At 69.0% G+C, this 25,138-nt stretch overlaps 1 protein-coding gene across 3 annotated transcripts in view; it reads left to right on the forward strand.

Moving 5' to 3' along the window:
* DOCK6 (dedicator of cytokinesis 6) overlaps positions 1 to 25,138 on the forward strand; it is a 47,760-nt gene that overhangs the window by 17,494 nt on the left and 5,128 nt on the right. Inside the window, exons 15-44 of one of the 3 annotated variants that reach the window (XM_054012344.1) lie at positions 3,462 to 3,579; positions 4,393 to 4,463; positions 4,805 to 4,943; positions 5,434 to 5,535; positions 6,018 to 6,104; positions 6,706 to 6,937; positions 7,209 to 7,370; positions 8,227 to 8,402; positions 8,711 to 8,815; positions 9,063 to 9,149; positions 10,498 to 10,593; positions 10,845 to 10,985; positions 11,307 to 11,420; positions 12,258 to 12,428; positions 13,862 to 14,001; positions 14,892 to 15,061; positions 15,649 to 15,800; positions 16,392 to 16,574; positions 16,785 to 16,911; positions 17,054 to 17,138; positions 17,657 to 17,753; positions 18,188 to 18,322; positions 19,471 to 19,623; positions 19,916 to 20,074; positions 20,319 to 20,419; positions 20,829 to 21,021; positions 21,540 to 21,683; positions 21,867 to 21,998; positions 22,973 to 22,987; positions 24,935 to 25,060. In XM_054012344.1, the coding sequence (XP_053868319.1) occupies positions 3,462 to 3,579; positions 4,393 to 4,463; positions 4,805 to 4,943; positions 5,434 to 5,535; positions 6,018 to 6,104; positions 6,706 to 6,937; positions 7,209 to 7,370; positions 8,227 to 8,402; positions 8,711 to 8,815; positions 9,063 to 9,149; positions 10,498 to 10,593; positions 10,845 to 10,985; positions 11,307 to 11,420; positions 12,258 to 12,428; positions 13,862 to 14,001; positions 14,892 to 15,061; positions 15,649 to 15,800; positions 16,392 to 16,574; positions 16,785 to 16,911; positions 17,054 to 17,138; positions 17,657 to 17,753; positions 18,188 to 18,322; positions 19,471 to 19,623; positions 19,916 to 20,074; positions 20,319 to 20,419; positions 20,829 to 21,021; positions 21,540 to 21,683; positions 21,867 to 21,998; positions 22,973 to 22,987; positions 24,935 to 25,060 (3,913 nt within the window). The remainder of the gene's footprint in view (positions 1 to 3,461; positions 3,580 to 4,392; positions 4,464 to 4,804; positions 4,944 to 5,433; positions 5,536 to 6,017; positions 6,105 to 6,705; positions 6,938 to 7,208; positions 7,371 to 8,226; positions 8,403 to 8,710; positions 8,816 to 9,062; positions 9,150 to 10,497; positions 10,594 to 10,844; positions 10,986 to 11,306; positions 11,421 to 12,257; positions 12,429 to 13,861; positions 14,002 to 14,891; positions 15,062 to 15,648; positions 15,801 to 16,391; positions 16,575 to 16,784; positions 16,912 to 17,053; positions 17,139 to 17,656; positions 17,754 to 18,187; positions 18,323 to 19,470; positions 19,624 to 19,915; positions 20,075 to 20,318; positions 20,420 to 20,828; positions 21,022 to 21,539; positions 21,684 to 21,866; positions 21,999 to 22,972; positions 22,988 to 24,934; positions 25,061 to 25,138) is intronic. The other 2 variants (XM_054012345.1, XM_054012346.1) reach the window with 2 other exon arrangements.

A 25,138-nucleotide genomic window follows, 5' to 3' on the forward strand; every position in this document is an offset into this window, starting at 1 on the left:
TAAGGGGCACCGGGAGAGTGGGGGGGGACAGGACTGGGATAGCGGGGGCTGCGGGTCGAGAGTTAGGGGTACCGACGGGGGGGGCGGGGCTGGGATAGCAGGAGGGCTGTGGGTCGGGAGTGAGGGGCACCGGCAGGGCTGTGTTGGGGGTGGGGGAGCTTTTCCCCAATGTCCCGGTAGAAGCCACAGTCACTTTCTCTCCAATAAGCCCCAGGAGGAGGGCGGCTCCCCCCTGCCCCCGAGTTCATTTATTTCCCAGGAGAGATTAGGGTGTGAGGAGGGGAGGCTCCGGCGCTCGGTGCCGGAGCCCTCGTGAGGCATGTCCGTCCCTTGGGAGCCGGGGGTCCTCCCAGGTCCAGCGGCCCGGCCCGTGCTGCCCGGCCCCTCGTCGCAGTGGCCCCTGGAGCCGGGGTCCCCTCGCGGCGGGGCGGCTCCGTGTGGTTTTCCTCGGCCGTCCCGTGGGGCCCGCTCACGTCCTGGTGCCGGCACGAGCCTCCACCTGCCGGGGGGAGTGGGCAGCTGAGAGCAGGCGGGGGCTGGGCAGCGATCGGCATCCTGGGGGGGACCGATTGGCTTTGCAGGGAGACCACCTGGGCCCTGCCCCCGTGGGCAGCACCCAAAGGAGCCGACCCCGCCCGGGCTCCGGACAAACCCAGGGTCCCCAGCCTGACTCAGACCCCCTGCCTGCAGAGGCCGGGGGCGGGGGGGTTGTGCCCGATAGCCGGGGATCGTGGGCGACGGGCTAGCGGCTAGTGCGATGGCCACGGGGCACCTGGTTCTAATCCTGGCTCTGCTAGGCCCTCTCTGTCTCAGTTTCCCCGTGGGTAGCGGCTGTGCCCCCCCATGCCCGCCCGAGCTGAGCCCCCCGCCCCCCCCCGCGGGGGCCTTGCCTGCTCCCGGAGCCGGGCCAGCTGCTCCGCCTGCCTGGCCGCTCGCTGCTGTTGATGCTGGGCTGTGTCCGCCAGGGCCCGGAGGGTGAGGTTCTGCCGCTCCACGTGCGTCTGGGGAGAGGCGGGGTTCAGACACACCCGGGAGGGGGTCCCCCCATGTGTGGGGCACGTGCCAGGTGACCCTTTGCTCCCCCTCCCCCTCCAGCTCCTCTCTCCCCAGCCCCCCTTGTGTTACCCCTCTGCCCCCTCCCCGGGGGCTGCCTCCCCCCATCGCCCCGGAGCTGGGGGCCCAGCAGCCCACAGTTGGGGTCCGGATCCCAGTGGGGGTCGCTCCCTCCCCCCCCCATGACGGGGCCGTGCTGAGCCCCCGGGGGAGAGTTGAGCCTGCGGTTCAGAGCTCCCCCTGCTGGCAGCAGTGGTGGCAGCGCAGGCCGGGCCGGGGCTGGGTTTAGGGGTGTCTCACGCCCGGGCCCAGAGCGAGGGGGGATCAGGGCAGCGTCTGGAGCCGGGAATTCCCGGGGCCCAGGCGCGTCCATTACCTTGAGAGCAGCCAGCTCCGTGGCCCCATGCCGGGGGCCCCTCCCCGCCAGGCCGGCCAGCGTATCCTCCAGCTCCTGCACCCGCTCTGCCAGCAGGAGGCGCCCCGCTAGCGTTGCCTGGACGGCCTGGGCCGTGCTGTGGGCCTGCAGCCGTAGTGCCGTCTCCTCGGCCTGGTGCGGGGGAGAGCAGAGCTGTGGGGCGACTGAGCCGGGGCTGGGGGTGCTCCAAGGGGGGAGAGCAGCAAAAGCATCCTGCCCTGTGCCTCGGTTTCCCTATCTGGGGCTGGTAATCCTGCCCCGCTCTCGGGGCTGATGGCGAGGGGCTGGGTGAGCCCTCAGTTGGGCAGATGAAGCCGGAGACTTGGGGGTTCATAGACACCTGGCCCCTGCCGGGGAGACGCCCCCAAATCCTCTTAGCCCCGGGGCCAGGATCCGGTGGGCTCACCCGCCTCCCGCAGGCTTTGCAGACTCTAAACCATCACCCCCTGCCGGACAGCTGGGGAAACTGAGGCACAGAGGTGAACCTCGAGGTTTAAAGCTGAGGAAGTGCCAGAGCCAGGAATAGAACCCAGGCGTCCTGGCTCCCAAACCCCCCCCCCTTCCCCCAGGTGGGTACCTTGAGCCCCTCCACTGCCCCGCGCAGCTCCTCCACGGCCTGCTGGGCCTGGTGGGCCTGACGCTGCAGGGCCCCCAGCAGGAGCTGGCAGCGCCCGAGCCGGTGCCCGGCCTGCTCCAGCCGCTGCCCCGTGGTGCCGTGTGTCTCGTGCAGCGCCTGGCTGAACTGCAGCACCCCATAGACCAGGATGTCCACCTCGTCCTGCGGGGCAACCCCCGGGGGGGGCCGGGCCGCACCGGGGGGCAGCAGGGCCAGCAGCAGCGCCAGGCTCAGCATCGCTCGGGCACCGGAGGGCAGGAGACGGCCTTATATGGGCCTGGGGGCGGGGGGAGGTGTGGGGCAGGGCATTGGGTGTCTGGTGAGCATCTCCTCCCCGCCCCCGGGGCTCCGGTGCCAGCAGACTTTGGCAACTGGCGCGGGTCCAGCGCCCTGTCCTGACAGCTGCCCTGGGGCACGGAGCCCCTGGCCGGGGCAGGGCAATTGCGAAAGGGGATTGCATCAGAGAGGCCGCGGCGGGCAGCGAGGGGTTAATAGCGGAGCCTGCTCGTGCTCCTCAGATCCCTGCAGCCGGGCGGGGGGCAGAGCCCCCGCGGGCAAACGCAGAGCTCCTGAGACACGGCTAGACCCTGCTCCTCTCCCGGAGCCGGGGAGAGAACCCAGGAGTCCTGGCTCCCAGCCCCCCACTTCTCTCTAGCCACTAGATCCTGCTCCCCTCCCGGAGCCGGGGAGAGAACCCAGGAGTCCTGGCTCCCAGCCCCCCACTTCTCTCTAGCCACTAGACCCTGCTCCCCTCCCGGAGCCGGGGAGAGAACCCAGGAGTCCTGGCTCCCAGCCCCCCACCCCCCTCTAACCACTAGACCCTGCTCCCCTCCCGGAGCTGGGGAGAGACCCAGGAGTCCTGGCTCCCAGTTCCCCCTCCCGCTCCCCTCCCAGACTGGGGTTCTGGCTGAGACAGGATCTGGGGCAGTCCAGTCCAGTGCAGGGTAGCAGGGGAGGGCACCTGTGCTGCGGGGGGAGGTCTCAAACCAAATCCCCGCCCCCACCTTTTCATCCCCCTCCCCCACACTCCTGGCTCCCTGCTGCCCGTTGGCTCTTCGCCTGCCCAGCCACCTGGCTGCCCCGGAGTGGCCTCGTGATCAGTTCCATCAGGGTCACCGGCGGGCAGTCACGTGAGGGGGGGGTCAGAAGGCACCACGGCATAGCCGGGGAGCTAGGACACCTGGGTTCTCTCCTCTGCCTTGGCACCAAGCCTCTTCCCCTCTTGGTGCCTCGGTTTCCCTCCCTGCAATGGGGCCGCTGCTCTCCCCCACAGGCCTCTGGGAGGCAGGACCCCGTCCCAGCCCGCAGCAGTGTGAATGGGCGTGGCCGCGCCCCCCTCCCACTGACCCCCTGCGTGTCTCTCTCCCGCTCCCCCAGGAACCTGCTCTACGTCTACCCCCAGAGCCTGAACTTCAGCAGCCGCCAGGGCTCGGTGCGCAACATCGCCGTGAAGGTGCAGTTCATGGCGGGCGAGGACCCCAGCCAGGCCCTGCCGGTGAGTGTCGGCCCTGCCCCGAGCTCCCCGGAGCGACAGCCAGCAGGGCACCCAGCTCCTTGTGCCCCGGGGCATGGCCGGGTGTCTGTGCCGGTGGAGAAACCGCCCGTCCCCGAGGGACGCGACCGGCGTCGGCCTGACACACCTGCCCCCAGCCCAGTTCGGGGGCAGCGCAAATGGAGCCGAGAAAGGGCCACAGATCATGGGGTGAAGCTGAGATTTGGCTGGTTCCCGCTGCTGAGCGCTGGCACTGCCCCTCCCTGCTTGCAGCCCGGAAGCAGAGTCTGGCCGAGCAAGAGGCTGGGGGGCCCTGGCCCTACATCAAAGCAGCAGCCCAGGGGCGGGAGGGACGGGAGGCCTCACTGCTGCTGCCCCCCTGGGTGTGCTGGGCCCGCGGCGCCAACAGGAACCCGCTCGTCTCAGGGCTTCACTGAGCCGCAGCCCCCAGCCCATCTCGGATTTCAGGGGCCTGGCTGGAGAGTTTTGCCCCGTCTGGGCTGCCCGGCCTGAGACACCCCAAAAACGCTTCGGGGGGGGGGCATGCGTTGCCTGTAAACTCAGGGCCCTTTGACATGCTTCACATCAGCCCCGAGATCAGATGGGGGGGGGGCTCCCAGCTCAGCGATGCTAAATGGGGGCCCCCAAAACTTCCGGCCAAAGGTTAAACTCTCTCCAGATCCCAGGGAGGTTGGGCCCGGTGCCTGAACCCCCCAGGCAGCGCTGTCCCTCTCCCATCTCTCGCCGCTGTGTCAGTCTGTGGCTGTCCCGCCTGTCTGTCCCCCCTCGCCCGGTGTGATGTTTGTCTTTCACCAGGTGATATTCGGCAAGTCGAGCTGCAGTGAGTTTACGAAAGATGCCTACACCGCCGTGGTGTATCACAACAGGTGAGCGCTGCCCACCGAGCTGTCCAGGCATGGGCGGGAGGGGCTATTTCAGTTAATACGGTAACCCGTCTGGGGGTGTCTGGGGGTGGGGGTGCTAAGCTGGCTGGGGGGCTATTTCAGTTAATACGGTAACCCGTCTGGGGGTGTCTGGGTGGAGGGGGGTGCTGGGCCGGGCCGGTCTCTGCCGTGGGTCTCCCCAGGATGTGGGCCGGGGCCCAGGGCAGCCCCCCAGCCTGGAGATCGGGGGGTTTCAGCGCCTGAGTGTGGGGATCGGGGGGTGCCCCACACAGACGCCTCGGGGCTCCTTGGCCACGGGGGGCCTCACTGCTGCTGCCCCCCAGGTGCCCCGAGTTCTACGAGGAGTTCAAGCTGTGGCTCCCGCCCGCCCTGACGGACAATCACCACCTGCTCTTCACCTTCTACCACGTCAGCTGCCAGCCCAAACAGAATGCGCCGCTGGAGACGCCCGTCGGCTACACGGTCAGCTGGGCTGGGGGGCCTCATCGCTGCCCCCCGGAACCTCTCCAGGCCTGGGATCCCCAGCCCCAAATCGCTGCACCCTGGAACCTCTCCTGCCCTGGGATCCCCCGCCCCAAATCGCTGCCCCCCGGAACCTCTCCAGCCCTGGGATCCCCCGCCCCAAATCGCTGCCCCCCGGAACCTCTCCAGGCCTGGGGCCCCCAGCCCTGGGGCCCTGCCCCCCGGGAACCTCCCCAGCCCGTGTCCCTGCCCCCCAGGAACCTCTCCAGCCCTGGGGCCCCCAGCCCATGTCCCTGCCCCCCGGGAACCTCCCCCGCCCCTTGTCCATGGCCTCTGGGAACCTCCCCAGCCCCTGGACCCCCCGTCCACCCCATGTCCCTGCCCCTGGGAACCTCCCCAGCGTCTCGGACCCCCCAACCCACATCCTTGCTCCTGGGGCCCCCCGCCCTGTGTCCAGGGCCCCGGTCTCATCCCTGCTCTCTCCTGCCAGTGGGTCCCGCTGCTGCAGCACGGCCGCCTGCGGACGGGGCCCCTCTGCCTGCCCGTGTCGGTGGAGAAGCCCCCGCCCAGCTACTCCGTGCTCACCCCCGACGTAAGTAGGCGCGGCAGGTCCGTGGCAGCCCTGGGCACAGGCACCTGGGCCAGCTGGACCCTGGCCCCAGGGGGCACCGGTTGGCTCGGGGGGGAGGTGGGCGTCCAGGCCGGCAGACCCAGTCTGGGACCTCCCCCCACCCAGCCCCCTTGCCCGGGCTGGGCTGGGCTACAGGGACCTGCCCCAGTGAGGCCAGGATGGGGGTGCCAGCCCCTTTGAGACAGGGGGCTTTGTCGGGGGGGGGGGTAATGTCCTTCCTTTGGGCACCACCCACCCTGCAACTGGCAGGGAAACTGAGTCATGGGGGCATGGTCAGATTCCGGGAGGGGACCACCGCTGCACCCCTGCTTGGCATCCGTGCCCTCTGCCCATGGGGATGGGGTGGGAGCAGGCACGGGGGCTGGGACCCAGGTGAGGGAGCACTGGGGGCAGGGGGAAGGAGTGGGGATCTGGGGCTCACGGCTCTCCCTCCCCGCCGGCAGGTGCAGCTACCCGGCATGAAGTGGGTCGATAACCACAAGGGGGTGTTTCACGTGGAGCTGCTGGCCGTGTCCTCGGTGCACACGCAGGTGAGGGCGGGGCTGGGGCAGACATCCTGGGGGGCTGGAGCTGTCTGGTTCCCCAGCGGGGGTGGGGAATGGGGGGTGCTGGAACTGGGCTCCCCGGGAGGCAGGTCGGGGGTGGGGTGGGTAGGGAGGCTGGGGGTGCTCGGTGTGGCTTCCCAGGGGCGATGTGGGGCACCGTGTCTAGTTGCTGCATGTGGGGCACTTTGCCAGGCTGAGGGGTGCCTCTGGGCCCTGCCCCTCGTCCGTGGGCACAGCCTGTCTCTGGGGCTGGGATCGGCGTCTGTGCCCCCTGGCTCCCGACCCGTCGTCCCAGCTCATGCCCGCTCGCAGCCCCTCCAGCCCCCTTCTGCCAACGTACCCAGCGTCTCTGTGGCTGACAGGTCTGATCCCTTGTGCCCACACTACGTACCCACCGGGGTGGCCCGTGGGGAGCTAGAGCCTGGTGTCGGGGGCCAGGACTCCTGGGTTCATTTCCTTGGTCCCCTCCCTGCAATGGGGGACGCTAGTGCAAGAGGGCAGAGCGGCGCCGGCCGGTGCTCGGAGATCCCGGGGGCGGGAGCTGGGGCTGGAGCCCCCCGGTGCCACCTGCCCTGTCCCCCGGCAGGACCCCGCCCTGGATAAGTTCTTCACACTGGGCCACGTGCTGGAGGAGAGCCACTTCCCGGTGCGGCTGCGGGACGCCGTGCTGACCGAGAGCAACGTGGAGGGGGAGCTGCGGGCCAGCGTGGCCGGGCTGCGGGGGGCCGGGCTGGGGCCACTGCTCGCCCACTGCCACCAGGTCCTGGACAAACTGCTGCTGCTCATCGCCCGCCCGCCCATCATCGGGGGCCAGATTGGTGAGTCCCCCCTTACCCCCTACTAGCCCTGCTGTCCCCAAGGGGAAACTGAGGCACCGGGTGGGGCCCTGGCTTGCACGCGATCAGCCAGCAGGCCAGAGGCAGAGCCAAGGAGTCCCGTGTGCCCGTGCGCCCGTGCAGGGCTCCCCGCACTGGGCCAGGACTGATGGGGACCTGCTCCCGTGCCCCAGGGAAAGGAACCCAGGAGTCCTGCGGCCCAGCCCTGCCCCGCTCCCCGGCTCACCCCTGCCCCCTTCACGTCTTCCCTCAGTCAACCTGGGCCGCACCGCCTTCGAGGCCATGGCCGTCATGGTGAACCAGATCCACCAGGGACTGGAGGCCAGCCAGGGCCAGCACCGCCACAACCTGCTGCTGGCCGCCTATATCCACTTCGCCTTCCGCCTGCCCGCCGAGCCGCCACCAACGGGGGACGGTGAGCTGGGGGCACAGGGCCCCCGGGGGGCTCCTCGGCTGGGGGAACTCCAGGCAGCCGGCCCCTTAACATCCATGGGGCTGCGTGTCCTGGGAGGGGGCAGGGGGGGCTGCTGGGGGCCAGTTCCCAGGGGTGTGGTGGAGGCAGGGGCTGCTTCTGGGGAGGGATGAGTGGGAGGAGGAGTCCAGTGGGGAGGGGAGGGCTGCTCCCAGAGGGGTTGGGGCATGGGGGGGGGGTCTGATCCCAGGAGGGGTCTTTTAGGAATGTTTCCTCTGGGGGATCCTCGGGAAGGGGGGCAGAGTTAGACAGGGGAACCGGGCTGAGATGCAGAACTCCTGGGTCCTATCCCCGGCCCTGGGAGGGGAGTGGGGTCTGGTGGTTAGAGCAGTGGGGCGCTGAGATGCAGAACTCCTGGGTCCTATCCCCGGCCCTGGGAGGGGAGTGGGGTCTGGTGGTTAGAGCAGTGGGGCGCTGAGATGCAGAACTCCTGGGTCCTATCCCCGGCCCTGGGAGGGGAGTGGGGTCTGGTGGTTAGAGCAGTGGGGCGCTGAGATGCAGAACTCCTGGGTCCTATCCCCGGCCCTGGGAGGGGAGTGGGGTCTGGTGGTTAGAGCAGTGGGGCGCTGAGATGCAGAACTCCTGGGTCCTATCCCCGGCCCTGGGAGGGGAGTGGGGTCTGGTGGTTAGAGCAGTGGGGCGCTGAGATGCAGAACTCCTGGGTCCTATCCCCGGCCCTGGGAGGGGAGTGGGGTCTGGTGGTTAGAGCAGGGGGGCTGGGAGCCAGGACTCCTGAGTTCTCCAAGGGGGTTAAAATGCCTCCCCACCCCCTTGACTCCCCTGGGTGTGTTTGTTCCAGAGGCCAGGACGCCGCCCCAGGGGGCTGCCATCCAATGCGCCACCCTGTCCCGCGCCACCAGCCGCCCCGCCAGCCTCAACCTGTCCCGCTCCAAGAGCATCAGCAACAGCAACCCTGACCTGGCCACCACGCCCGGCTCCCCCGACGATGAAGTGCAGCAGATTCTGGGCAGCAAAGTAAGGCCGGCGCTGGCTGTGCCCTGGAGAGGGGTGCCCGGCTCTGCCGCCCCCCCCGGGCGCTCTGCACCCTCCGGGATGGAATCCGCCCCCCGGGATCCCTGCAAGCCGCCGGTCTGGGCACGGCTCCCCTGCCACCTTCCCCGCTTGGTGCTTTCGGGCTGGGCTGCGCTGGTGGCGGGTCGCTCTGGGTTCCCGGCTGAAATCCTGCGGTGGGCAGGGGGCTGGCTGGGCGGGGGGCTCTGAATCCACCCTCCCCCCGGTGACGGTTTTCGCTGCTCTCTTCTCTCCCGCCGGCCGCGGTGCAGGGGATCGACCGCTCGCACTCCTGGGTGAACTCGGCCTACGCCCCCGGCGGGCCCAGGGCCGTGCTCCGCCGGAACCCGCCCAGCTCCAGCGCCGACCTCAAACAGGTGCCCCTTCCCCTTCTCCGCTTCGCTTGCAGCCCCTGCCCCGGCTGTTCTCTCCGCGCGGCGCTGACCCCTAGTGGGGGGGAGCGAGGACTGCGGCGCCACTTCGCCCGGGGGGGGAGGGGGGAACCTGCGCAGACCCCCATGGGGCACTGGTGGGGGGGGCTGGTCCATCACATCTCTCCTCTGCTCCATCCGCTCACTCCATTAACTCCTCTCCTCCATCATCACCGCCCGCCGCGTCCCACAGGCCTGCGAGCGAAGCTCTAACCGCCTCTCCTCCTTCCTGGAGCGCTCCTCCGCGCCCGCTGCCCCCACCAGGCCGACCGCCAAGAAGGTAGAGAGGGGGGTGGCCGAGCAAAGGCTGGGGGGCGGGGGGGGGATAAATGGTTCTTGCCCAGTTACAGCTGATCCTCAGTCTCCTGGAATAGACACTTCCCCCCCTGCCCCCACACATCCGCCCATGGAATAGACTGGGGGGGTCTCATGATCAAAGCACGGGGCTGGGAGCCCGGACGCCTGGGTTCTCTCCCCGGCTCTGAGAGGGGAGTGGGGGCTAGTGGTCAGAGCAGCAGGGGGCTGGGGGCCCGGACTCCTGGGTTCCGTCCCTGGCTCTAGGGAAGTGATGTAATGGCTAGAGCTGGAGCACTGGGAGCCCAGAGTCCGGTCCCCTGCCCCCAGCCCTGCCACTGACGTCCTGTGTGGCCTGGGGTACGTCACGTCCGTTTTCCGTGCCTCAGTTTCCCTATTGATAACGCTTGCCTTAGCCTCACTGGGGCGACATGAGGCCTAGTTAACGAACGCCAAGTACATGCTTGGAGCCCTGCCCTGGAGCTCCCAGTGTGTCGTTAAAGCCTTGAATCGGGACCGGGCTCTGATCCCACCCGCAGCCAATGCATTAATCAGAATCCCCGAGCTCCAGAGTCGCTCCGAGCCCCGGGTGCCCCCGGCCGGACAGAGAGAGAATCCGGGTCGGGGGGAGACGTCTCCTTTCGAACAGGCTCCATCTATCACCCACCAGCTAAAATCTCCAGCCTGTTCCTTTCCATCTATCTTCTGCCCTGCACCCCTCGTCTCCTCCTCTGCCCTGTCTGAGCCCAGCCCGGCCGCCTCCCTCGCCGGTGTGCCACGGAGCGCTCCGCTGGGCCGCTTTCCGCTCCGGGCTCACAGCCTCAGGCCGGCGGCGGGTCCCGCTAGCCGAGGGCAGGCCTGGCGAACGGAGGGGCCCGGTGTGTTACGGGGGGAGACGCGCTGCAGACTGGCAGCGCTGTGCTGGGGCCAGGTGAACCCAGGGTCTGTCCCGGCCGGAGCCGCTAACTCCTCCACCCCGGAGCGTTTCCGCTGCTCGACCCGCCCGGCAGGCGTCGTGGGGAGCGGGGAACCGTGCCCAGGCCTGGCTCATGGCAGCAGGGCTGGACCACCGTAGCTCGGTCTCCCTGGGCCTCGGTTTCCCACCTGTGCCAAGGGCTCAGAGCCTGGCCTGGCCGCGGGGGAGGCGGTGTGGATTGCAGAGCAGGGAGGGTGATGGGGGCCGGGGGGTAAATCGGTGTAGGAGCAGTGGGGGGAGGGGGAAGACACTCGATGCCCCAGCCCGGGAGGAGACGAGCTCCCCTCGCGGCGTTACCCCCTTGGTGCTGCCAGCCGTGCCCCCCGCCCCTGGTAACCGCCCGGCTGTCTCCTCCCAGCTGCTGCACGAGGAGCTGGCCCTGCAGTGGGTGGTGAGCACCGGTGCCGTGCGCGAGGCCGTGATACGCCAGGCCTGGTTCTTCTTCCGGCTGCTGGTGAGTGCCCGGGCAGGGCCCCCCCTCAGCCTTGGCCTGGCAGCCCCCCAGTATCCGAGCCCCCCGTTAACCCTCCCCCATATAGTGCTGTCCATATAGTACAGGGTGGGGGTCGCTGTCCCTGGCTCATGGGGCGGGGAAGGGGCCGGCGGGTCTCACTGGGGAGGGAGGCTCCAGGCGACGGTTCTGGCGGCTGTCGTTCCCGGGCATCCCCGCGGCCCGTGCCCAGCACCGGCGCCTCTCGCCCGCAGGGGAAGAGCCTGGCCCTGCACCTGCACCAGGCCCAGAAGCTGGAGGCGCCGCGCCGGCTGCGCTTCCCCAGCCGCTTCGTGGACGACATCGCCGCCCTGGTGGGCACCGTCAGCATCGAGATCGCCAGCCGCTACCAGAAGGTGGGTGTCCCCGCCCCCCTTCCCGCTTAGCTACCCCCCACCTTCATCTGTCCCTCTAGGTATCCAGCCAGCCCCCCGTAACCTCCCAGCGTGTCCCTCCCTCCATCCCCAGCCTGTCCAGCCCCCCGTTGTCCATCCATGGCCCGTGCCCCCCGGCCAGCCCCCCTATTATCCATCCACATCCCCTGTCTGTCCCTCCCTCCGCCTGCCCTTGCTCGCCCCAGCCCGGCCTGCTCTCTCACCCCACCCGTTGCTCCTGGGCTGCTTGGAGCCCCGTGTCCCTGGGGGGCATTAACCCCCCCCCCGGCCTTGTCTCCGCAGGACGTGGGGCTGGTGGAGCACCTCAACAGCAGCCTGGCCTTCTTCCTCAACGACCTGCTCTCCCTGATGGACCGCGGCTTCGTCTTCAGCCTCGTCCGCCTCTACTACAAGCAGGTTGGCTGGGGCGGCCTCCCCATGGGACGCCCTGCAGCTGGGAGTTCCGCAGGCTTCGAAACCCCCAGGGTGTGGGCGGGCCTCCGCTTTGAGCCGCGGCCTCACAACCGGGGTGGGGATGGGCCTCCGGGCTACGGGAGACCAGCCAGTGAATGCCCAGAGCTGGGGAGGGGGTGGGCACGGGGCATCGCGGCGTGTACAGCTGGGCCCGGGGACGGGCGAGAAAGGGGATGATCAGAGGAGGACAGCTGGGCTGGCGGGGACAGGCAGGAAAGGGGGTGATCGGGGGGGCAGGCAGGAAAGGGGGCATTCGGGGGGGACAGCTGGGCTTGGGGGGGACAGACGAGAAAGGGGGCGGTCGGGGAGGACAGCTGGGCTGGGGGGGACAGACGGGAAAGGGGGTGATCGGCAGACAGGTGGGAAAGGGGGCATTCGGGGGGGACAGCTGGGCTTGGGGGGGACAGGCGAGAAAGGGGGCGGTCGGGGAGGACAGCTGGGCTGGGGGGGACAGACGGGAAAGGGGGTGATCGGCAGACAGGTGGGAAAGGGGGCATTCGGGGGGGACAGCTGGGCTTGGGGGGGACAGGCGAGAAAGGGGGTGATTGGGGGGGCAGGCGGGAAAGGGGGCGGTCAGGGGGGACAGCTGGGCAGGGGGGACAGGCGGGAAAGGGTGTGATCGGGGGACAGGTGGGAAAGGGGGCGTTCAGGGAGGACAGCTGGGCCGGGGGACAGGCGGAGGGGGACAGCTGGGCCGGGGGGATTAACTGGGGAGCTGTCAGCCGCTGGGCTGTCCCTGGGAGCCTGTCCCCCCATCACAGGCTGCGCCCCCCCTCGCAGATCGGTAGCCGGCTGCCGAGCGCCCAGAACCCCCCCGCCCTGGTGGCGCTGCGCGTGGATTTCCTGCGCATCGTCTGCAGCCACGAGCACTACGTCAGTCTGAACCTGCCCTGGCACAACCTCTCGCCACCCGCCTCGCCCTCGCCCTCCGTGTCCTCCGCCACCTCCCAGGTACGCCCGGGACCCGGCCCCTGCGGGCTGCCTGCCTGGGGCAAGGGGGGATCCCCGGGGGGCCAGGCCTGTTCCAGCAGAGGTTGCCGTCTGTGACAATGCGGTTCTGGCGGAACCCGACTGAGAGCGCCAACTCAGGACAAATTGCTAAAACAGGGCAGTTACAGCCCAAGGCCGGGGCTTTTCCACCAAACCAAACCAGCCAGACTAGGAGGACTTCGGTCTCACCCCACTGGCTAACTGCAAGTCTCACAAGCAATCTCCTTAGATACTCCAGTTTCCTGGTATTACCACCAGTGCCACTCGTTATGGGGACAAATGGTTATGAAAACCAATACCCCAGTAAAAGAAAAAAGTTCTCCTGATCCCAAAGGACCAAGCCCCAGACCCAGGTCAATATACAAGTCAGATCTTACCCACCAATCACGCTGTTGCCAATCCTTTAGAATCTAAAATCTAAAGGTTTATTCATAAAAGGAAAAAGATAGAGATGAGAGTTAGAATTGGTTACATGGAATCAATTCCATACAGTGATGGCAAAGTTCTTGGTTCAGGCTTGCAGCAGCAATGGAATAAACTGCAGGTTCAAATCAAGTCTCTGGAATACATCCCCCGCTGGGATGGGTCCTCAGTCCTTTGTTCAGAGCTTCAGTTTGTAGCAAAGTTCCTCCAGAGATAAGAAGCAGGATTGAAGACAAGATGGAGATGAGGCATCAGCCTTATATAGTCTTTTCCAGGTGTAAGAACACCTCTTTGTTCTTACTGTGGAAAATTACAGCAAGATGGAGTCTGGAGTCACATGGGCCAGTCCCTGCATACTTTGCTGAGTTGCAAGGCGTATCTGCCTTCTCTCAATGGGTCCATTGTATAGCTGATGGGCCTTAATGGGCCATCAAGCAGGCTAGGCAGAGCTAATCTCAGCTTGTCTGGGATGTCACCCAGAAGCATAGCATAAGTTTGCCATACAGACAGTCTAGAGCCAATATTCATAACTTCGACTACAACACTGATACACACATATAGACAGCATAATCCTAACCAGTAAACCATAATCTTGTCCTAGACACCCCATTTGACCCCCTTTATACAAGATTTGGGTGCCACTACAGGACCTTGGTTGCAACAATGATCTATACGGTCCCAGTTTATGTCAATAACGTCACACCGTCCCACGACCGAAGCCACCGGGCAGCCGTGATACGGGGGGCTCCGTCTCTCGGGGGGGGCGCTGGGCCCTGGGGCGCCCGGGGGTGCCAATCTGGGGGGTCCCATACCGAGCTCTGGCACCCCCGACCTGGCCATCACAGCTGCGGGGAGGGCCGGTGGGCGGGACTGGGGCGGAGCCCAGGCATGGGGCAGTTGCAGCTGCTGGCTGGGTGGTTCCTGTTCCCGCGCCCCCCGTGCTCCCGGCTCACCCCTGCTCGCTCCCGCAGGGCTCGGCCTTCTCCAGCCCGGCGCAGGACCAGCGGGTGGCCGGCATGTTCGAGCTGTCAGGGCCCTACCGCCGGCAGCACTTCCTGGCGGGGCTGGTGCTCACGGAGCTGGCGCTCATCCTGGAGCCGGACGCCGAAGGGTGAGCGGGGTCCCCCCTGGGGTCCAGCCCAGAGCTCGCCAGAGCTTCCTGTGGGTGGGGCCAAGACTCCTGGGTTCTATCCCGGCTCTGGGAGGGGAGCGGGGTGCAGTGGTTAGAGCAGGGGGCTGGGAGCCAGGACTCCTGGGTTCTATCCCGGCCCTAGGAGGGGAGTGGGATCTAGTGGTTAGAGCAGGGGGCTGGGAGCCAGGACTCCTGGGTTCTATCCCGGCCCTGGGAGGGGAGTGGGGTGCAGTGGTTAGAGCAGGGGGGCTGGGAGCCAGGACTCCTGGGTTCTATCCCGGCCCTGGCAGGGGAGTGGGGTGCAGTGGTTAGAGCAGGGGGGGCTGGGAGCCAGGACTCCTGGGTTCTATCCTGGCCCTGGGAGGGGAGTGGGGTCTAGTGGTTAGAGCAGGGGGGGCTGGGAGCCAGGACTCCTGGGTTCTATCCCGGCCCTGGGAGGGGAGTGGGGTGCAGTGGTTAGAGCAGGGAGGCTGGGAGCCAGGACTCCTGGGTTCTATCCCGGCCCTGGGAGGGGAGTGGGATCTAGTGGTTAGAGCAGGGGGCTGGGAGCCAGGACTCCTGGGTTCTATCCCGGCCCTGGGAGGGGAGTGGGGTGCAGTGGTTAGAGCAGGGAGGCTGGGAGCCAGGACTCCTGGGTTCTATCCCGGCCCTGGGAGGGGAGTGGGGTGCAGTGGTTAGAGCAGGGAGGCTGGGAGCCAGGACTCCTGGGTTCTATCCCGGCCCTGGGAGGGGAGTGGGGTGCAGTGGTTAGAGCAGGGGGGGCTGGGAGCCAGGACTCCTGGGTTCTATCCCGGCCCTGGGAGGGAAGTGGGGTGCAGTGGTTAGAACGGGGACGTCTCATTCCCGGGCTCCCTCTCCCCCCCCGCCAGCGTTTTCTTCCTGCACAAGAAGGTGATCAGCGCCCTGCACAACCTGCTGTGCAGCCACGACGCCGACGCCCGCTATGCCGCCCCCCCCGTCCGCGCCCACGTGGCCCAGCTCTACCTGCCGCTCCTCAACATCGTCCTGGACGCCCTGCCACAGCTCTACGACTTCACCGGTGAGCGGGGCAGGGGCTCGGGACCCACCGGGCAGCCACTGGCTCTAACCGGGGAGAGAACCCAGGAGTCCTGCACCCAGGCCCCCCGGCTCTAACCACTAGACCCCACTCCCCTCCCAGAGCCGGGGAGAGAGCCCAGCAGTCCTGCCTCTCAGCCGCCCTGGCTCTAACCACTAGACCCCACTCCCCTGCCAGAGCGCGGGAGAGAGCCCAGCAGTCCTGCCTCTCAGCCCCCCCGGCTCTAACCACTAGACCCCACTCCCCTCCCAGAGCTGGGATAGAACCCAGAAGTCCTGGCTCCCAGCCCCCTGGCGCTAACCACTATCCCCCACTCCCCTCCCAGAGCCGGGGAGAGAGCCCAGCAGTCCTGCCTCTCAGCAGCCCCGGCTCTAACCATTAGACCCCACTCCCCTCCCAGAGCTCGGGAGAGAACCCAGGAGTCCTGGCTCCCAGCCCCCCGGCTCCCAAGGCCAGGGAGAGGACCCAGGCGTCGGAGATCCTGACCCTGCTCCGTTTCCTCTGTCCGGGGACCCCTGGGCTGGCTGGTGCCCCGACGCCCCCCAGCGCTGCGCTCTTCCCCCCCACAGAGAACCACAGTCCACGTGGGCGCCTGGTCACCGTGCCAGGGGATGAAGGAGACAGCGACAGCGGCACCATCAGCCAATCGGTGGCCATGGCCATCGCCGGCTCCCCCCTGCCCCACGCCCACCGGGCCAGCCCCTTCCCGCTGCCGGCAGCCGTGAGTACCCGTCGGGGAGCAGGGGGAGGAGGGGAACGTCGGAGCGACCCCGATCTCTGGAGACGGAAAGCTCCCTTCCCGGGGTCCCCCCTCCCTCCCAGAGCCAGGGAGAGAACCCAGGCGTCCTGGCTGCCAGGCCCCGCCCTCTAACAACTAGATCCCCACCCAGAGCCGCGAGAGCCCCTCTGTGGGGCTGGGCTGGTGACGGAGCCAGGCGTGGCTCCCCTTCAAGCACAGCGCCCCCTGGGGGGGGGTCACCTGCGGGCTCGTTTGACCTTGCAGGGCTGTCCGCAGTGAGCAGCCGGGCCTGGGGGTGGGGCCGGCCCCCAGGATCGATCCTCCTGGGCCCCCCAAAGGTCCCGGTCCCAGCCCCAGCTGTGTGAGTGAAACTAGGGGCTGAGAATGGGGGGCAGCTGCTGGAGGGCGCCCCATGGGGTACGGTCCCTGAGCTCCCACCAGCCGGGCAGGGCTGGGCGCTGACCCGTCTCTCCCCGCGGCCCCCCCGGCCAGGCTGGGCTGGGCGCTGACCCGTCTCTCCCCGCGGCCCCCCCGGCCAGGCGGGGCTGGGCGCTGACCCGTCTCTCCCCGCAGCCCCCCCGGCCGGCTGGCACTCTGTCGGCCGAGGCGAGCCGCACCCTGCTGGCCTGCGTGCTGTGGGTGCTGAAGAACGGGGACGCGGGGGTGCTGCACAGCTGGTGTGCGGAGCTGCCCCCCCTGCACCTCGGCCGCCTCCTCGACCTGCTCTACGTCTGCGTGGCCTGCTTTGAGTACAAGGTGCGAGGTCTGGGGGGACCCGGGGGGATCTAGGGGCAGGGATCCAGCGAATGGGGGGAGGATCTAGGGGCAGGGATCCAGCAGGCTGGGGGGTGGATCTGGGGGGGGACCCAGTGGGCTGGGGGGATTCCCCGGGGGTCCGATTCCCCCAGGAACCTTCCATCAGCCCCCCGCCAGTGCTTAATCCCCCCCCCCACCTCCCTTCCGCAGGGCAGGAAGGCCTTCGAGCGCATCAGCAGCCTGGCCTTCAAGAAGTCGCTGGACATGAAGGCGCGGCTGGAAGAGGCCATCCTGGGCACCGTCGGCGCGCGCCAGGAGATGGTGCGGCGCAGCAGGGGTGAGCCATGGCTGTGCCCCCACCGGCCCCGCCCCTTTGCACCTGCCAGACTCCCCCAGCCTGCCCCTGCACCCCACCTCAGCCTGCGGCCCCCCCAGCCCCTGCCATGCGGCTCCTGACCCCTCCCCCCCCTTTCCCGCAGAGCGCAGCCCCCTGGGGGGCCAGGAGAGCGTTCGCTGGAGGAAGAACCTCGCTCACTGGCGCCCGAACTCCGACAAGGTGGACAAGTACGTGGGCTGTGGCGCCGCGGGCCCTGGCTGGGAGGGGAGGGAGGATGCTGGGGGCATGGGTGGGGGCTGGCTGCTGGGGGGGCGCCGGGGTGGAGGGGACGGTGGATACTGGGGGGGCGCCAGGGTGGAGGGGAGGCTGGCCGCTGGGGGCACAGGGGTGGGGCTGGTCGCTGAGGGGGGCACCGGGGTGGAGCCGTGCTGGTGGCTGGGCGGTGGAGGGAGCTAGGGGACCCCGGGCTCGGGAGTGCCAGGCAGGGACCAGGATGGAAGCAATGCCAGGGAGCCTGGGGCGCCCTGGGGGGCTCCAGGCTGGGGGCTGCTGGGGCAGTGTCGAGGTGGGGGATAGATGCTGGGGGGCCATGGGGTGGGTGGGCGCTGGGGGCACCGGGCAGGGACCAGGATGGGAGCGATGCCAGGGAGCCCATGGCACCGTGGGGGGCTGGCCCTGCGGGGCACCGGGCTGGGGAGCAGAGGGGGTGGGAGGGGTGGACGTTGATGCCCCGCTCTGCCCCCAGGAGCCAGGAGGAAGTGGAGCAGGAGGTGCTGGTGGAGGGGAACCTGGCGACCGAGGCCAGCCTGGTGGTGCTGGACACGCTGGAGATCATCGTCCAGGTGGGGGCAAGGTGGCGTTACCCCCTTCCCTCCCAGCGCCCCCCGCCGCTGACCTGTCCTGCCCCCTCCCAGAGCTGGGGATGGAACCTAGGAGTCCTGGCTCCCAGCTCCCGCCTCTAACAACCAGCTCCTGCCCCCTGTGAACATCAGGCACTGGTTTCCCCAGGAGACTCTGCCCTCCCGCCCCCGGCAATACCCCACAAGCTCTGCCCCGCCCTCCCCCCAGCGAGCTCCGCCCCCCAGCAGCACTACCCTCATGGCCCCTCCCCCAGCGAGCTCCGGCCTCCTTCCTCCCTCCCTCCCTCCCAGCAAGCTCTGCCCTCCCTGCCCCCCAATCCCCAGCTCTGCCCTCCCCGCCCCCCGGCGAGCTCCGCCCCCACTCCCCAAAAGCTCCGCCCCCAGAAGCACCCCCCTCACGGCCCGTGTCCCCGCAGACGGTGCTGCTGGCGGAGGCCAAGGAGAGCGCGCTGGACGGGGTGCTGCGGGTGCTGCTACACAGCATGGCCTGCACGCCCAGCGCCTTCTTCCTGCAGCATTGCTTCGCCTCCCAGAGGGCGCTGGTGAGCAAGGTGAGTGGGGCCCCCAGCGGGGCCTGACCAGCGCAGGTAGATCCCTGGCCCGCGGGGAGCTGGGGGGTGGTTGACGGGTGACCGGGCTGCCGGGGAGAAGGGAGATCGGAGCCCGGGGGGGGGCGGCTCTGGGGGGGGTCGCACCCAGGTTCGTGTCACTCCAACCAGAGGGAGTGGGGAAGCCAGGACGGGAACCCAACCCCCTGTCCACTGGACCCCACTTCCTGTCAGTGCTGGGCGAGAACCCAGGCGTCCTGGCTCCCAGAGCCCCCCACATTCCAGCCACTGGACCCCACTTCCTGCCAGCGCCGGGCGAGAACCCAGGCGTCCTGGCTCCCAGCGCCCCCCACATTCCAGCCACTGGACCCCACTCCCTGCCAGCGCCGGGCGAGAACCCAGGCGTCCTGGCTCCCAGCGCTCCCCACATTCCAGCCACTGGACCCCACTTCCTGCCAGCACCGGGCGAGAACCCAGGCGTCCTGGCTCCCAGCGCCCCCCGCTCCAGCCCCTGGACCCCACTTCCTGCCAGCGCCGGGTGAGAACCCAGGCGTCCTGGCTCCCAGCGCCCCCCGCTCCAGCCCCTGGACCCCACTTCCTGCCAGCGCCGGGCGAGAACCCAGGCGTCCTGGCTCCCAGCGCCCCCCACTCCCTGCCAGCGCTGGGCGAGAACCCAGGCGTCGTGGCTCCCAGTGCCCCCCGCTCCCTGCCAGCACCGTGCGAGAACCCAGGCGTCGTGGCTCCCAGTGCCCCCCGCTCCCTGCCAGCACCGTGCGAGAACCCAGGCGTCGTGGCTCCCAGTGCCCCCCGCTCCCTGCCAGCACCGTGCGAGAACCCAGGCGTCGTGGCTCCCAGTGCCCCTTGCTCCCTGCCAGCACCGGGCGAGAACCCAGGCGTCCTGGCTCCCAGCGCCCCCCGCTCCCTGCCAGCGCCGGGCGAGAACCCAGGCGTCGTGGCTCCCAGTGCCCCCCGCTCCCTGCCAGCACCGTGCGAGAACGCAGGCGTCGTGGCTCCCAGTGCTCCCTGCCAGCGCCGGGCGAGAACCCAGGCATCGTGGCTCCCAATGCCCCCCGCTCCCTGCCAGGGCCGGGCGAGAACCCAGGCGTCCAGGGGGCAGCCCCGCGGCGGCTCTAACCCCTCTCCCGGTGCAGTTCCCGGAGATGCTGTTCGAGGAGGACACGGAGCTCTGCGCCGACCTGTGTCTGCGGCTCCTGCGGCACTGCAGCAGCCGGGTGGCTGCCATCCGCGCCCACGCCAGCGCCTCCCTCTACCTGCTCATGCGCCAGAACTTCGAGATCGGCCACGTGAGTGCAGCCCCCCCCCCCACCCCCCCGCCATGCGGCTGTCTCTGGGGTGGAGCACAGCAGTCGGCTGGGCCCCGCCGGCGGCTCCGTTGCAGGTGGACGATGGGGACGGTTTGTTGGGGACTCCGGGGATCACCCCTGGGCCAGGCCGCCAGGGACCTCGGGCGCAGCCAGCGGGATCCCAGGGGCCGTCTGGGCATCCCCTACCCTCACCCCCGGGCCAGGCGCGCTGTGCCCAAGCAGCAGGGGGCGCTACGGGTTCCTCGGCTCAGCCTCCCCCTGTCCCCCGCAGAACTTTGCCCGGGTGAAGATGCAGGTGACCATGTCTCTGTCCTCGCTCGTCGGGACCTCGTCCAACTTCAACGAGGAGCATCTGCGGCGCTCGCTGAAAACCATCCTGAGCTACGCCGAGGAGGACGCCGGGCTGCGGGACAGCAGCTTCGCTGAGCAGGTACGGGGGGGGGGGGGGAACCTGCCCTGATTGACAGGCCCCCGCCCAGCCTAGCGCCCCCATTCCTGTAGCTGAGTGGGCACTGAAGGGGGGGGGGCACAGGATTCTCTCTACAGCCTGGGGCTGGCCCGGCCAAGGGCCCCCCGTGGCAGGCAGGGGCCCCGCCCAGCCATGCCCCCAGAGCGGCGCTGGCCGTGTGGGGTGATGGGTGGGGAGGGGGAGTCTGAGCCTGCTGCCTCCCCAGGTGCAGGACCTCGTCTTCAACCTGCACATGATCCTCACCGACACCGTCAAGATGAAGGAGCACCAGGAGGATCCAGAGATGCTGATCGACCTGATGTACAGGTGAGAGCCCTGGCCCCGCCCCCTGGTCACATCACGCCCACGCCCCCTGCCCAGCCATGTCCCCCATCCTCCTCCTCCAGTGTCCTCCCCCAAGCCCTCTCCGCCCCCCAGCCAGGTGCATGGTCCTGCCCTCACCCGCTGCCCACCCCCCTCCATGCAGGAATACAGGCCCCCTCCCCCCCAACTCCCTGGAAGTGGCACCTCCTGCTAGAGAAGTCAGGGGCTGAGGAGCAGAGAGGGGAGACTTGCCACAAGCTAAAGGACTGAGTCCTGGCTCCCAGCCCCCCCCCCCCCCCCCCCAGCCCCGCCTCCCTGGACCGGGGAGAGAACCCAGGCGTTCTGGCTCCCAGCCCCCCCGGACTGGGGAGAGAACCCAGGCGTCCTGGCTCCTAGCCCGTCTCTCTCCCAGGATCGCCAAAGGCTACCAGAACTCCCCAGACCTGCGGCTGACATGGCTGCAGAACATGGCGGCCAAGCACTCGTCGCAGGGGAACCACGCCGAGGCGGCGCAGTGCCTGGTGCACGCGGCCGCGCTGGTGGCCGAGTACCTGAGCATGCTGGAGGACTCCCGCCACCTGCCCGTGGGCTGCGTCTCCTTCCAGGTGAGCCCCAGCCCCCTCGGGCGCTGGCCAGCCACACCGCCCCTGCCAGGGGGAGAGGGAGAGAAACCCGGAGTCCTGGCTCCCGGCCCCCTGCTCTGACCACCAGCCCCGCTCCCCCGTGCTGGGGAGAGAACCCAGGAGTCCTGGCTCCCAGCCCCCTGCTCTGACCACCAGCCCCGCTCCCCCCTGCTGGGGAGAGAACCCAGGAGTCCTGGCTCCCAGCCCCTGCTCTGACCACCAGCCCCGCTCCCCCCTGCTGGGGAGAGAACCCAGGAGTCCTGGCTCCCAGCCCCCTGCTCTGACCACCAGCCCCGCTCCCCCCTGCTGGGGAGAGAACCCAGGAGTCCTGGCTCCCCGCCCCCTGCTCTGACCACCAGGCCCACTCCCCCGTGCTGGGGAGAGAACCCAGGAGTCCTGGCTCCCAGCCCCCCCACTAGATCCACCTCCCTGCCCCATCCCCAGGCAGGCCTGCGCGGGGTTCTCGGCCCCCCAGCCCCTCTCACTGCCCGTCTCGGCAGGGCGTCTCGTCCAACGTGCTGGAGGAATCGGCCGTCTCGGACGACGTGCTGGCCCCGGACGAGGAGGGGATCTGCTCCGGGAAGTTCTTCACCGAGCTAGGGCTGGTGGGGCTGCTGGAGCAGGCGGCCGCCTTCTTCACCCTGGTGAGCACCCGGGGAACGGCCCTACTGCCGCCGCCGGCCGAGGGAGGGAACCTGGAACAGGGCGCGGGGTTGTCTGGGCCTGGGGGAGCCGGGCAGGGGGCAGACTGGGCTCTACGGTCCCTGCCCCCTGTGCTCACGTGGCTGGGGGGCTGCGACCCCCCTCTGACTCCCCCCACCCCCCAGGGCGGGCTGTACGAGGCGGTGAACGAAGTCTACAAGATCCTCATCCCCATCTACGAGGCCAACCGGGAGTTCAAGAAGCTTGCGGCTCTGCACGGCAAACTGCAGGACGCCTTCGGCAAGATCAGCAGCCAGGTGAGTGCCCGCCGCGAGCACGGCCGGGGCCGAGCGGCTCTGGGGGACAGTGCTGGGACCCACAGCCAGGACTCCTGGGTTCTCTCCCCGGCTCTGGGAGGGGAGTGGGGTCGTGTGGTTGGAGCAGGGGGGGCTGGGAGCCAGGACTCCTGGGTTCTCTCCCCGGCTCTGGGAGGGGAGTGGGGTCGTGTGGTTAGAGTAGTGGGGACTGGGAGCCAGGACTCCTGGGTTCTCTCCCCGGCTCTGGGAAGGGAGTGGGGCTGGTGTGTTACAGTAGTGGGGACTGAGAGCCAGGACTCCTGGGTTCTCTCCCCAGCTCTGGGAGGGGAATGGGGTCGTGTGGTTGGAGCAGGGGGGGCTGGGAGCCAGGACGCCTGGGTTCTCTCCCCAGCTCTGGGAGGGGAGTGGGGTCGTGTGGTTGGAGCAGGGGGGGCTGGGAGCCAGGACGCCTGGGTTCTCTCCCCAGCTCTGGGAGGGGAGTGGGGTTGTGTGGTTAGAGCAGGGGGGGCTGGGAGCCAGGACTCCTGGGTTTTCTCCCTGGTTCTGCCACTGTCTCCCTGCGTCCCTGGGCAGGTCCCTTCCTCTCTGTGCCTCAGTTTCCCCCTCTGCACCATGGAGTGATTTCTATTGGCCTGAGGGGGCCCCTTGGCCACTCAGCTGAGGCAGTGTGGGGGCATGGTCCCTTGGTGACAGCGCCCCCTTGTGGCAGAGATGTGCATTGCAGGGGAGCGGACCCCAGCCTCCCACTGAATGCGGAAGGGGGGGTGCCCCTGGGATGCCCCGGTTCTCCGGGGCGGGGGGGGGGCAGTGTTTTCCAATCGGTCAGGCCTCACCCCCGAGCCCTGTCTGCAGTGTCCAGGGGGGGTCGGGGTGTGATGCGGGCGCGGCCCCAATCCTGCGCTGCGGGGGGGGTCCCGATGGCAATTGACGTGCTCTCTCTCCTGCTCTCTCCCCCCCTGCGCCCGTCCTGTCAGAGCGCTGGCTGGGAGGTAGGACACGCGTGTGTGTGTATGTGTGCGTGCCCCCGTCCCCCCCAGCCCGGTGTGTGCAGCACCCTCACAGTCCCCGTCCCCCCCGTTGCCTCCCCCCCCGCATGGTCCGGGCTGCCTGGCGGAATGGTCTGTTTCTAACTCTGCCCAGCTTGGGAAGTGGGGTCTAGTGGTTAGAACGCGGGGTGGGCGGCTGGGAGCCAGGACTCCTGGGTTCTCTCCCCGGCTCTGGGAGGGGAGTGGGGGCTGGTGGGTTAGAACGGGGGAGCTGGGAGCCAGGACTCCTGGGTTCTCTCCCTGGCTCGGGGAGGGGGGCGGGGTCTAGTGGTTTGAGCGTTGGGGGCTGGGAGCAAGGACTCCTGGGTTCTCTCCCTGGCTCGGGGAGGGGGGCGGGGACTAGTGGTTAGTGGTGCAAGTGAGCGTGGCCGTGGGCGGTTGTCCTGGGCGTGATGAGTTACCAGAGCTCGGCTGGTCCCTGCTTGGTGCCTGTTTCCAGGCTGGGGGGCCGGGTAGCCCTGGCTGGGAAGAGCTGTGGGCCAGGGCAGGAAATCCTCAAAGGGGGTGGGGGTGCAGCCCCACCAACCTCCCCGGCCCAGTGTGCCCAGGGCGACCCCCAGCTGTGACCCTGGTGACCTTTCACCTCTGAATGAGGGGTCAAAGTGGAGGTGGCTGGGGGTGGCAGCGCCTGGGGGGGCTGCATGGTTGCAAGGGGGGTGGCGATCTCTCCCGGTCCCCCCCCCCAGCGCCACGCTAGGAGCCGTCTGCTGCCCCCTGCTAACCTGCTGCCTCTCGTCTTCTCTCCCTGGCCGCCGGTCCTGCCCGCTGCTGCTCCTTCTGCCTCGACGCTGCGGTAAGTCGCCCCCCTGGGGCGTCCCGCCGATTTGGGGGGGCTCCCTGGGCCGTGTCCTCCAAGCTGTGGCAACCTCCCAGCCAGGTCCGGGGGGAGGCAGGGGAGGAGGATACCAAGGGAGAGAGGAGGGGGAGTGCTGGAGGATGGGGGGGAGCGTCTGTCGGGGGTGCGGCCGTGGCAGCCGAGTGCCTGGGTAGGAGCTGGGAGAGCCGCTCCCTGGCACCCCCCCAGCTTGGCGGTTTCTGGGTCCAGCCTTGGAGCCAGCCCGGACGGCTCCCCGCAGGGTCAGAGAGCAGCGCTGGGTCCTGGCTGAGAGGGAAGGGATGGGGGGGCTGGGGTTAGAGCAGAGGGGCCGAGAGCCAGGACTCCTGAGTTCTCTTCCCAGCTATGGGTGGGGTCTAACCACTAGCTCCCACTTCCCCTCCCAGCGCTGGGGAGAGAACCCAGGCATCTTGCTGTAACCGTTAGGCCCCACTGCTCCCTGCAGCCCCCCCGTCCCCTCGCTCTATCCCCAACCGGGAGCCCAGAGTGTCACCCCCCCCACCCCGTCAGTCTGGTCCCAGGGTTCCCCTAAGGCAGCACCGTGGCTGCTCCCCCCCCCCCCCACCTCCCCGGCAGCCCCCTGGCTATCGGCCTCCCGGCTCAGCCTGCCACAGTTCACCGGCCCCGTGCCGCAGCGCGGCTGGGAGCTGCCTGGCATCGGGGCTGCGTGCCAGGTCCGGGACGGGTCTCACTGGGCAGGGTTGGGGGCAGCAGGCCCCAGGACATGCTGGGGGATGCAGGGAGTGGGGCAGGGGGCTCAGATGGGGTCACTGCCCCCAGCAGTCAGTGTCGGGCGCCGTGCTGCAGGGGGGCTCAGTAGGGGGCGCTCATGCCGGACACATGGGGGCGCTGTGCTGCAGGGCCGGGGGGCTCAGTAGGGGGCGCTCTCTCCTGCCCCCAAGCTCTTGCTGTATCCAGCTGTCATGCCGCACCCCAGAGGTGGCTGAACTTAAGGGAGGGCCGAGCCCATGAGGTGCTTGTGGCCGCCGGCTCTTGGTCTCCCCCCGGGCCCTGCCCGTCCAGGCTCACCGGCCCCGCTCTGCCCCAGGCCCCAGCGCATGTTTGGGACGTATTTCCGGGTCGGGTTTTACGGCAGCAAGTTCGGGGACCTGGACGAGCAGGAGTTTGTGTATAAAGAACCGTCCATCACCAAGCTGGCCGAGATCTCCCACCGGCTGGAGGTGAGGCGGGGGCGGGGGGAGCCCAGGGTTGGGGGAGCTGGGGACTGCGGGTTGGGAGTGAGGGGCACTGGCAGGATG

Source organism: Malaclemys terrapin, chromosome 23 (assembly GCF_027887155.1).
Source record: "Malaclemys terrapin pileata isolate rMalTer1 chromosome 23, rMalTer1.hap1, whole genome shotgun sequence".
Classification (NCBI taxonomy): domain Eukaryota; kingdom Metazoa; phylum Chordata; order Testudines; family Emydidae; genus Malaclemys; species Malaclemys terrapin.